This window comes from Notamacropus eugenii, chromosome 2 (assembly GCF_028372415.1).
Source record: "Notamacropus eugenii isolate mMacEug1 chromosome 2, mMacEug1.pri_v2, whole genome shotgun sequence".
NCBI lineage: Eukaryota > Metazoa > Chordata > Mammalia > Diprotodontia > Macropodidae > Notamacropus > Notamacropus eugenii.
The window spans coordinates 469,587,229-469,599,660 of NC_092873.1; the positions used below are offsets into that span (position 1 = coordinate 469,587,229).

Genomic DNA, 12,432 nt, shown 5'->3' on the forward strand with positions numbered 1-12,432 from the left:
TGGTTTAATTTAAGGAGGGAATTCATAAGAATGAGAGCTCTTCAAAACTGGAAAAGTTTCTCTTGAAGAGTAGTGAGTTCCTTATCAAAGGAAGACTGGATTTCTACTAATCAGAGAAGGTTAATATGTACTTGCAACAGTAAGGGACTGGTCTAGATGACCTCTAAAGTTCCATCTAGCTACAATATTATATTCTTTTCATTAAAGCTAAAATTGAACATATTTCTTTTTAGTTGAATTTACCTGTTACCTGCCTGTAAATAATTCTGTAAGGGTAATGTAGTAAAATGGTGGACAGTCAGGGCTGATAATGAAGAGTCTGAGAATAAAACATCTATGGAGTAAGGAAATAGGTAACACATTCCAACGAAAATGAAACAATTTTGTAAACCCTAGGAAAGAGTGGAATTTCAATCTTTTCAAATCTGTGCAAAGAAAATGGTAGGCTTTTATGTATTAGAAAAGAAGTAAATGAATGAATGTTGAGATCTTAGAATCTCCATATAGCATCAGATATTGTTATGAGTTAAATTTAGGAGAAGGGGGTAATACGGGGACCCTGATGTTTTTTAGAGTTGGAAGGGCTTTAGAGCTCAGGCAGTAGGAATTCTTCATTTTGCAGATACAGAAACTGAGGTCTAGGGAGGAGATGTGACTTGTCTAAAATGACACCAGTGAAAAGTGCAGACCCAAGAGTAATTTAAACTTATATCTTGGGACTCCAAATTCAGTTCTAGTTCTGCTGTTCCAAGCTAATCATGATAGAGTGCAGAAACAAGGTCACAAGAGAAGGCAAAGTTCTACACAGAGAAATATAAACAGTGCTGAGGAGGAACAAAAATGGAAACAACCTAAACAGACTGATGGGGTTGCCCAGGGAACTCACTGACCAACTAAAAGTAAAAACAAAAATAATTCCTCAAAAATGTGTATAGATGATAGAATTGAAGAGCAAGAAACTGAAGATGAATATCTTTTTTAAATGCGGTGTAGACTTTAAAAAATATCAGAAATGTCAAACTCTAGAACAAGCTGACTCTTTCAGAGAATGCTAAAGACAACAAAAAAGAGGTTTTTGAGGTGTTTTTAATAGCTATATTGGGAGTATGGAGAGAATCAAAGAAAAGATAATATCACCGCTAAAGGAGATTAGGATGGTGATAAGATAAAAAAAAGTCAAAACTATTCAAATCTGATTTTGTCTATTTTCCGTACAAAGAATAATGAACATCAGACTGCGAAGAAGAGCAGTAATGTTCTTGAACTTGCTTCCAGGAGATGTGTGATAACATCTCTTTTGTTTTGAAGAGACTGGGGAACATGCATGGCTATTTTGTAACTACTTCTGATGACTAACCAGGTGGCTCTTTATTGGCTTTGGAGGCATTCAAAAAGGCTTGTCAGTTTCAGCTTGCTTCATTTGGTGTCTCCTTTGCATAATAAGGGGCTTCACAGTCTCTCTTTCTAAGGCATATATTTTCCTTATATGTCAATTCCCAGAAGCAAGCTCCTAGGCATCTTCCATATCAAAAGGTCATGTCAGTTGAGCAAGCTGATGAGATCTGTGAATGTACTAGACTCCCATTACAATTCTACATGTAGATGGATTTTTAACTGGTGTAACAACCAGACAAAAAGAGTGATAATTAATGGAACATTGTCAACCTAGGTGGGTGTGTCTACCAGGGTGTCACAAGGCTTTGTCCGTGGTATTAAACATTTTGGCAATGATATGGATGAAGCATCGTATTGTGTGGAATGTGAAACAGATTTCATATTGGATGACAAAATCAAGATTCAGAAAAAAATGCTAAATGTCAGAAATGAATTTAATAAGATGAAGTTCAATGGGGATCAATGTAAAGTCTTACAGATGGGATCAAAAAATCATCTGCAACAAGTACAGGTTCAGGGAGGCATGGCTAGGCAGCAATACACATGGGAAAAAAAACCACATATGGGTTTTAATGTACTGAAACCTCAATGAGTCAGTAGAGTGACATGACAGTCAAAAATGTCAATGCTATCTTTGACCTCAACGGGAAAACATTGAGAATGAGGAAGGTTGCATCCATTCAATTTTGTCCTAGCCAGTGAACATGTAGCATATTTTAGTAGCCCTAAGAACCACATTTTATGAAGCAGATTGGTAAACTAGAGAGTGTCCAGAGGATGGTGACCAGGGTGGTAAGAGGATCCAAGTCATTTGGGAATCAGCTTAAGAAACTGGGGATGTTTAGACTGGAAATGGAAAGGCTTACTTTATGCATGAGAGCTGTCATCGAGTATATGAAGGAATTAGACTTTGATTTGATTCTATTTTCTGCGCCATTTATCTTACAGCTTTTAGCATTCTACCCTCCAAACCATACCACCAGAGATGGAGATCTGGGCCATCCATGGCTCTGTTTCCCCTGGGACCATGCATCCTCAGCTTTGCCTGAGGGTACTTTCTGCTTGTGTACTCTCCTATCACTCCAGGTATATGTCCACTTCTTGCCCTGAAAACTGTGATCAATCAATAAAAAAAAAATCATTGAGCACCAACTATGTGCCACGAACTATGCACAAGAAAAGACAAAAGAGAGTCCATGCTCTCAAAGAACTTACAATCTAACAGGGGAGACAAGAATGCAGAAAATATATATAAACAGTCTATATTTAGGACAAATAGGAAATAGTTAACAGAGGGAAGGTACTTCCCTAACTAGGGATTGGGAAATGTTTCTGCTAAAAGATAAGATTTTAGTAGGACCTTAAAGGAAGCCAGGGAAGTTAGCACACAGAACTAGAGTGTTCAAGGCATGGAACAAATACATGGAGGCAAGACACAGGTATCTTGTTCGTGAAATAGCCAGGAGGTCATTTTTACTGGAAGGAAGAATATGTGGTAGGGAGTAAGGTATAAATAAGAAGACTGGAAACGTAGGAGCTAGCTGAGTTATGAAAGGCTTTGAAGGCCAACCAGAACATTTTGCATTTGGTCCTGGAGGTAATAAGAGGTCACTAGAGTTTATTGAAGTGGGGGCTGGGGTGGGGTGGGGTTCTTCATGTGCTAATGGACTGCTTTATTATAACACTTATCATCTTAATGATTTACCAGATCCTAACTCTGGTCCTCAGCCACCATTACCCTGGGTAGTTATCTCCTCCATTAGAATGGAATCTCTTTGCGGGTAAGGTACTATCTTACTCTTTATTTTTAAATAATGCATATACATAAATCCCCAGTACTTAGCACAATGTTTGGCACATAGTAAGCCCTTAATGTATTTCATTCTTTCTTTGATTCAGTGGGAAGAACATGGAAAACAATGTATATTTTTACAGGGAACAATACAAGGGCTCAATACAAGGAAAAACTTTTTAGCAAATTTGAGCTGTCCAAAAGTGAAATGAGCTGTTTTGGGAAGCAGTGATTCCCATATAACTGGAATTCCTGTAGGATAGGGTAGATAAGTACTTGATGGAGATGTAGCAGAGAGTATTTCTGATAAAGTATGGGTTGAAATAAGTGACGTCTAAAGTTTCTTTTAACTTTGAGAACCAATGATTCTATGTAAGGGAAAAGAAAAGAAGGGGGAAGAAGATGTGAAGAGAAAAAGGCAGAAAAGAAGAAAAGTGAGAAAGAGAAAGTGAAAGAAAGAGAAAGAGTGAGGGAGAGGAAGAAAGAGGGGAATAAGGGGAGAGGGAGAGAGACAAAGATGGGTGAAGGAGAAAGGGAAAAAATGAGAGAAGAGGGAAAGGGAAAAAGAAAAAGATGGATAGAAGAAGGGGAGAGGGGAAGGAGGAGAGGAAGAGGGAAACAAAGAGGCAGAAAGAGAAGGAAAGGAATAGAGGGAGAGAGAGAGAGATGGGGAGGGAAAAAGAGAGGGTAAAAGGTTGGAGAAATGGAAAGTGGGAGACACAAGAGGGAGAGGGAGAAAGAAAAAGATGGAAAAAAGAGGGAGAAGGGGAAGGAGAAAAGAAAGAGGGAAACAGGCAGAAAAAGAAGGAAAATGGGAGAGGGAGAGACAGGGAAAGGGGAGAAGGAGAGAATAAGAGAGAGAGTGTGTGTGAGAAGGAAATAATGGAAGTGAGAAGGAACAGAAAAGGAGTCAAGATTCAATGTTTAAAAGAAAGATGGAAGATCACAATGATTGCTGTTTGTTGGGTGTGAGATTTAACATGTCTGAAAGAAGGAAAATTAAAAGAATAAAATATCTTTACTGAAATTAAAGAACAATCTGAGAAAAATAAGGCCCTTCTAAAAATATAATAGATATAATACTAAATAAAAGTGGGGGTATGGTCAGAAAAATAAATGCTGTAAAAATACCTTTTGGATAAATCTATGAGTCAGTTTTGGTTCTGCAGTCGAGAAAACACATTGTACTCTGTCCTGTTGGGGATACAATCCATAAGGGAGGTGAGTTTTGATGATAAAATCCTTGTGCAATACAGTTGAAAAAAATTGTTGGGAGGGTCATAAAAAATATGAAAAGCTAGATACAAACTGGGGGCAGAAAGAGGTACAGGACTGAGACCACAGGATGGCCTTATAACTGTTTTCTGCAAACAGCACCTCTGAACTTACAAGCTAAGAACATGGGTCACAGAGGCCAGTGAGTAAAAATAAACCCAGAACATGCTGGCCCAAATTTTCCAAAGGCAATCTCATTTACTTTGAGCTCTACCCTATATGCCACAAGTGAACTAGAAGATCACATGAAGAGAGACTACAAAGTTTCACAGGGCCTTAATGTTAAAGGCCCTGCCTTCCATAATTCTAAGCTGGTCACTGATGTTTAAGCATCAAGTGCTCTCAGGGAACTCAGATATAAGGCAGAGGTGAGAGCTTCCAAAAGATCTGATACTTACCATTCCTATAGAAAGATCAGGAAGCAGTCAAGGGAAATAAGGGAGCAGACAAGCAATCAGAGATACAGGCTATTACCATAGCACAAACCATGGGTTATCCATCACTGAGATATTGTTCTCCATTCTGGTGACATCTATATAGGGGCCTAAATCAGAGAACCTTTAGAATTCCTTCCAAATCAAAGATTATAAAGTGGTATAGGCTGATATATCAGTAGGTCCAAGAAGGGAATGGATTACATTTCTGATACAGAAGTAGGGGAGGTGGGGGAGGTCTGAAGTTAATTATAACAATAATTATCAATTATCAACAATAACAAATAGCCAGCATTTACAAGTTTGTAAAGTATTTTACATACATCCTTGTGAGATAAGTGATAATATTATTCCCATTTTGCAAATAAGAAAACTGAGGATGAGGAAGGTTTAAATCATTTGCTCATGGTATGTGTATGAGGCAGGACTGGAATTTGGGTCTTTCGAGCCCCAAGTTCAATACTATCAACTGAGCCACATTGAAAAATCCCTTGGTGCCACTTTCAGGGACAGAAAGGCTAGGTAGAACTCTGGCATAATCTAGGATGACTTTTCTTAAATCTGTCAGGGGTAAAGGTCTCTATATCAGACATATCCTCCTTTTATCTTTGAGAGGATAGGCCTAGTCTGAAAAAATGTTTTGAGCAATGGGGAAGTCTAGTTTTGTTCTGGTCAGCAAATTGTCTATGTCCTAACCATAGACACTTTTCCCACCTGGTACCCCAGGCCTCTTGTCCTGCCCTTTTTCTGGAATCCTTTGTATCTGGAGTCTTGAATGTGTAGAATCTTCCAACCTAGTAACTTTAGGTTTCTAAACTGATTGACCCCTCCCTATCTGTAACTTCAGAGGAAGAAAAAACCATCAGACTTGTTGGAACAGTACTCTTCCCTTCCCTGTAAAATGCCTGAGTTGCCCTAAGCTTGGAGCTCCTCTGAAGCACAGAGTAAACACAAATCCTGGGGTACCTACCAGAGCTGGTTGCAGCCATCTGCCAAAGTCAAGGAGCAGCCTTTCACAAAACCAACACAAAATCCTTCCTTCTGCCATGGCCTGAAAATCACGGCTGAGGTCCCCTGGCAATGACTATGGTTTGATCCCACCCTTTCCTTCCTTTGCTCTTTCCTGTCTGATTTGGAGGGGCCACTCTCAACTTCAATGTGTGTGGGGAGATGGGAAATGAGCTGCCATAGTTTTGCAGGTATCAACTGCTGCCCCAGTTTGAGAGGACTCTACCCTTGACCCTTCCATTACTGCTCCAAGTTTCCATTGAGTTACAAGCCCTTCCCTTAAATGTACCCAGTGACAGGGCCTAAAGTTTTCAAGCACTGACAGATGCATTTCTTCTATAAAGTACCTTTAGTCTCAAGAAAGAGACCCTAACACTAGGTTAAAAGCACCAGATACCAGTCTAGGTACATTCCTTTGGAACTGCCATTGCCCTGAGTAAATGGACTACCCCTGGCTTTGATGCTGTTAGCTTCCCTTGTCCCTAATGGGAGAGACAAACAGCACCTAGAATTTACTTTCCTCAGGGAAAAGCAAAATTCATCTGACACCCTCTTGGTTCCCTACACTCTTGAATCAAGCGAGCCCTACTGAGGTTGTGAAAGAAATAGGGCCCAGAATCTTCCCAGATTGCAATGACCACATTGTCTTGCTCCTTCCAAAAAGCCCTTCATCTCTTCTGTGCTTAGTCAAGCTCTCCTCCCTATGCCACTGAAAATTGTTATTTCCAAGTTTCATCTCACCATCATTATCTTCTCCTTATTTTTTTTTCCTGAGTATGTAGTGGTTCATTAACATCTCTATTGGCATAGGATTCTCAGAGTTAGCACTGGTGCAGTGCTGTCTCTCCCTCACTATTCTGTGCTAACTTTTGAACATTTCAAGATCCTGCCCACTTCTGACAAAGGACCTCTAGAACTGGTCATTGATCTTCCCTGAATGCTTTCAAGAAAACTCTGGCCATGTTTCATCTCACTCCCTCCTCCCTGGCCATCTCATTAACTTACCCAGTCTTCAAAATCCAAATCAAAGCAACTCTGCCACAGTTGCTGGATAGGGTATGTCAACCTATTTCCCTATGGTCCTACTCACTGTCCCTTTTTCTTTCTGGATCAAAGTACCTTCCCTGACTACTACTATGGTGTGACACCATACTGGTCATAGTGGTGACACTACTACACTATGTGTCTTCCACTCATCAGAATGTAAGATTCTCAAGGGCAAGGACTATATTTATTTTTGTATTTGTATCTTCAGTAGTTTAAGCACTTGATAAATGACTTTTTCATTCAATTACAGAATTTTAGGGCTGGAAGAAATCTTTGAAATTAACTAGTACTCCTTATTTATTTACAGATAGGGAAACTGAGTTTCTAAGACGTTAAGTACTTTGACCAAGGTCACACTATTTCCAGCAAAGCCAAGACCAGAACCCAAATTTCCTGTGCAGTTTTCCCTATACTAATCGACCTTGCTTTTCAACTCATAACAGATACCTGATCTCTGACCCACTCCAAAGGTTAGATGGTATAGAAAAACACTTGGAAAAGACCAACAGTTATCTATCTTTTACAATAAGTCAAGGAATAATTATCCAAATATTTTTGAGGGATAGAGTCAATGCTATCATGAATAAAGGAAAGGAAGCATTCTTAGATACTTTGGGCATCTGAGATTTCCATCTTTCAAAGAACAATGAACTAAAGCTTCACTGAACTATGTGCTGGAAGTCCATGCAGAGCACTTGGCTATCTATAAGAATGGGAAGAAACATTATTTAGGAGACTGTAATTAGTTTGGGACTTTGTGCAGTACAAATTTCCAAGCACTCATCTGTCCATAATGCATCACTGATGTGGCGGCGTGTGATATTTAAAATACCACATGTGGGTGGTTGTTTCTGTTAGGATTGCTGTCTATTCCAGTCTGAGGGAAACCATTCTGAATTTGAGATTCTTTTAGAGCTGCCACGAAAATAAACATGACCATGATATTTTGAATGCGCTGATATGGTGCTTGGTACTCCAATCAACAAGCATTCATTGTCTGCTTCTCTAGGAACTTCCTTTGTGTCTACCTCACCCAGAATATTAACGTGTTAAGAGCCGGATATCCTTTAACTCTGTCATCTACTGCCTCAATATTCATTCGCAGTATTTATGCAAGCGTGGCCCAGTGGATAAACCACAAGGCCTAGAGTCCTGAAGACTCACCTTCCTCAGTTCAGATCTGGCCTCAGACGGTCACTAGCTGTGTGACACTGAGCAAGTCACTTAAACCTGTTTGCCTCAGTTTCTCATCTGTAAAATGAGCTGGAGAAGGAAATGGCAAACCACTCCAGTGTCTTTGCCAGGAAAACCCCAGTGGGGTCACAGAGTTGGACAAGACTGAGCAACAACAACAACAAGTCATTAACAAGTTGGAATACATCTAAAGAGAGTGACAGAGAGCGTGAGGGGGCAGGAAACCAAGGCATATGACGAGATGGTGAAGGTCTGAGACAAGAAGACTCACGAAGTGAAAAACAGGAAAGCAGCTAGGTGGTGCAAGGGATAGCATGCTGGACTTAGCAAGACCTAAGTTTGGCACTTGGTTCAGATATTTATTAGCTATATGACCCTGGGTAAGTCACTTAACCTCTCTCAGCATGAGCTTCCCTATATATAAAATAAACATGCCTTTCTTCCCCAGGAAATTCATCACTTAGGAATCTCATTACGCTGCAAGACTGAATCTGCCTGGCACAAATATCTCATTAGTACGCGCTGCCCTTCTGATTTAGACCCTTTGATTGGCAGGCCTAGATCTTCAGGACCTCTGTTCAAAGAGGGGGCTCAGCATCATTTTTCTCCCCATTTTCCATTAGCCACACTGCTTTTGGACTTCTTTGGAATTCTCTATCACAGTCCCACAGAGGGTCCCTACTAGGGACACAAAGAAAGGCAAAGACAGTCCCTGACCTCAAGAAGCTCATAAGGTAAACACCAAGGTGTCCACAAAGGAGAAGGTGATTTAAGAGGGAAAGTCATGATCAACTGCTGAAGTGGGAGAGGGGGGAAAGGCCTGCACCGAGCTGAGTCTGGAAGGAATGAGTCGTCATTCATGAAACCAAAGTCCCTCTAATCAGATGGGCTTTCAAAAATACTTTGCTCATATCCTTCTAAGCACATAAAGTATTCTATTTTATGCAATAGTCACTTGTCTATATGTCACATCTCTCTTCACAGACGGTAAGCTCTTTGAGGACAGGGGTCACATCTTATTTATTCTTGTATGTGCCTAAAATACTGACTCTACCCTAGCAGGTACCAATTAAGGAGATTTACAAGATCAACTGTTCTTAGATTAAACAGGTATCTCATTCTAAGAAGGAACATTACTATTCTAAAACTACCCAAACTCATTTTGTTCCATTGAACCATATTTAAAAACACTTGGGAGAACATTTCATTGAAATTCTGCAGAGATCTCAATTATCTACATTTTGAGTTTTGTCTTGCATGATTTCCTCCTAAGTATTAGGTATTATTATGGGTATGTTTTGAAATGCTTCTATCAACAAAAAGTTTCATAGTGACCATTCCCCTTAGATAGAACACCTCACATTCATTTGCATTAACCAGTGTTTCTGCATCCCATTAGAAATTTGGCAATTGAAATGACTTATTCTTTGTGACCAGATTTCTGGAACCACCAGATGGAAAATTCTGGTGTTTTACTGATTCTAAACTTTTTTTTTCTGATTTATGGATAAAGATGCCTAGGTCTACTGGATTTGCTACTCGGATAATTGATAACACAGAGAACAAAGGTTTTAGGCCTGCTGAGTTCAAGTGCCTTACATGAAAGGAATTCCAGATCACCAATCAAATTAAATCAAGAGAGACAGGGATGAGTTTAGAACCCAAATATAGAGATCAAGAAAAAGAAAGGAAATCCCTTGCTCTAGACCATTCCAGAGAAAAATAGACAAGCATATGTATGTGTACATATCAACGGCTTAAACAGAAGACAGATATGCAGGTCACTGACCTTGAGCCAGATCTTTTCATTCCTCTCTACATCTAGCTCAGGTTGTTTTCTCTGTCCTTCACTAGCAATACAGGGAAACCAACCGCCAAGAGGACAGTCCTCTGGTGACTTGGGATGGTGGGATTTGCAAACCTGAAAAAGAAAAAAGGAAAGAAAAGATTTTCAACTTGAAGTAAACTATGTGAACCACAGAACAAAGGAATACAAACAAATGAAACACAATAAAATAGAATGTTCAGTAGCTTCCAAATCCTTCAGGCTGTCAGTTTGAAACCAAAGAGATATTGAGCCTATTAGCTTAAAAAATCAGTGTCCCAGCCAGCTACAGAAGGGATCTCAGAAGGCATCTAGTCCAGTTCCTACAACTGTCTCAAAAAATTGCTTTCCAGCCTCCTCTTGACGGTCTCCTAGGACAAAGAACCAGGACAGAAAGTTACTTTTCCTTCTGAAACTGCTCATCCCCACTTAGGGTTGACTCAAGGGTCAATAATTTGCTATGGAATCTTCATCTCTGCTACTTTCATCCACTGTTCCCTAGTTCTGTCCCCCAGGATCAGGTAGAGAATAAGTCTGATCTACCTTCCCCAAGGCAACCCTTCAAGTGCTAAAGACTTATATCCATTTCTGTCTCCCCTCCTGATCCCATCTTTTGCTCTTTGGGTTCAGTTCAGTTGCTTTCCAGCCATGTCTAACTCTCTGTGACCCCATTTGAGGTTTTCTTGACAAAGATACTAGAGTAGCTTGCCATTTCCTTTTCCAGCTCATTTTGCAGTTGAGGAAACTGAGGCAAAGAGGATCAAGTAACCTTCCCAGAGTCACATACCTAGTATGTGTCTGAGATTGTATTTGAACTCAAGAAGATGACTCTTCATGACTCCAGTCTTGGCATTCTATAACACTGTGCCACCTAGCTGCCCTGCTCTTTGGGTTAGCTGTTTCTACTTTCTTCAGCTGACCTCTGTATACTATGGCTTTGAGTTCTGTCACCATCCTTGTTGTCCTTTGCCTGGAAATATATTCCACCCTGTCAGTGTTTTTCATTTGCTTTGGTTTTGTTTTATTTGTCTTTCCATAAAATGTGTCAAAAAGGATTGAAAGTAATACTCTGCCCAATTTCTGCCCTTCTGGATGGATAGCGGGGTGGGCCACTGCTGGTGTGGTCCCTTCGGCAGGGGTCACCCACCAGTGACAGCTTGCCTTCAGTGGGATGTTTAATCTTTCTTCCATTTCCAAATCCTACTTGGGGCAGAACATCACCATTTATCCACTAAGCCAGACTGCAATGGGCATGATGATAATAGCTCAGGCGCATTTCTCCGAGACTTGTTAGGAGGCTCATTTATATCGAGAATACTCTGCAAACTGTATAAAGCACTTTAGAAGTGTCAGCTACTATTATTATGAGTATTTTCTTTAGTGTTCTCTATATACAAGAAGTTTCATAGTGAACATATCCCCCTAGACATACATACACATAAACCAAGGCAATTAGGGGATACAGCACTGGAACTGGCGTCAGGAAGATCTGAGTTCAAATCTAGCCTCGGACACTTACTAGCTGCGTGACCCTAGGCAAGTCATTTTATTTCTCCCTGCTTCAATTTCCTCATCTGTAAAATGGGAGATGGGGAGAATAAAACCACCTATCTCCCAGAGTTGTCATGAGGAGAAAAGGAAATAATATTAGGAAAGTACTATGTAAATACTGGCTAATACTACTATTGCTATTATTATAATTGGTTTCCATTCCTCCCCAAAGGATAAACATGAGCTCTACATGGCTAAAACTGAATCTATCCTTTTATAATAAATGTTTCCTGGAGAAAGAGTAGTACAGTAGAGAGGCAAGAGAAAGGATTCACTCCCAGTCTTTTCCAGGCAGCATTATAACCACAGAATCTCGTAGTTGGGGCATCAGAGGCCATCTAGTCCAACTGGTTTGGACAAGAATCACACACACTCACACACACAATATCCAACAAGTTGTCAAACAGCATCTGCTTAAAGACCTCTAGTGAAAAAGAGCTTCCTACCTCGAGGCACTCCATTTCCAGATGACTCTAATTATTAGGAAACATGGAGGCTAAATCTGTCCCTTTGAAACATCTACTCTTGCTTCTGGTTCTGGCCTCCAAGATCAAGCATGACAAATCTAATTCCTCTTCTTTGCACTAGCCCTTCAAATCCATTAAATGCTCTGAGCTCTGAAAGGGCTAAAGTGTATGATAAAGTCAATCCAGGACTGCCCTAGCAATTCTTTTTTAAATCCTTTGCCCCAGTAGTTTGTCTTAGCAACTGGGAGAGTAGTGATTTCAAACTTTCCTTAGAATAGAGCCCAATTCAAATATAACAGCTACTTTGACAATTGATTCTTCTAATGCATGTCCTGGCCTAGGCATCAGAAGTAAATCTTCCTCTTTTTCTTAGGCAGGACAGACAAATCACAAACAGACCTTACAAAGAAGGGGTGTGATGATCTGAAAGGCCCCAAATTCTGT

General features: G+C 40.1%; 1 protein-coding gene across 1 annotated transcript in view; it reads right to left on the reverse strand.

Annotated features, from left to right (window-relative positions):
* The window catches only part of PAPPA2 (pappalysin 2), a 371,731-nt gene that overhangs the window by 195,301 nt on the left and 163,998 nt on the right, over positions 1-12,432 (reverse strand). The window contains exon 11 of the mRNA XM_072648561.1: positions 9,935-10,066. Within this exon, the coding sequence (XP_072504662.1) occupies positions 9,935-10,066 (132 nt within the window). The remainder of the gene's footprint in view (positions 1-9,934; positions 10,067-12,432) is intronic.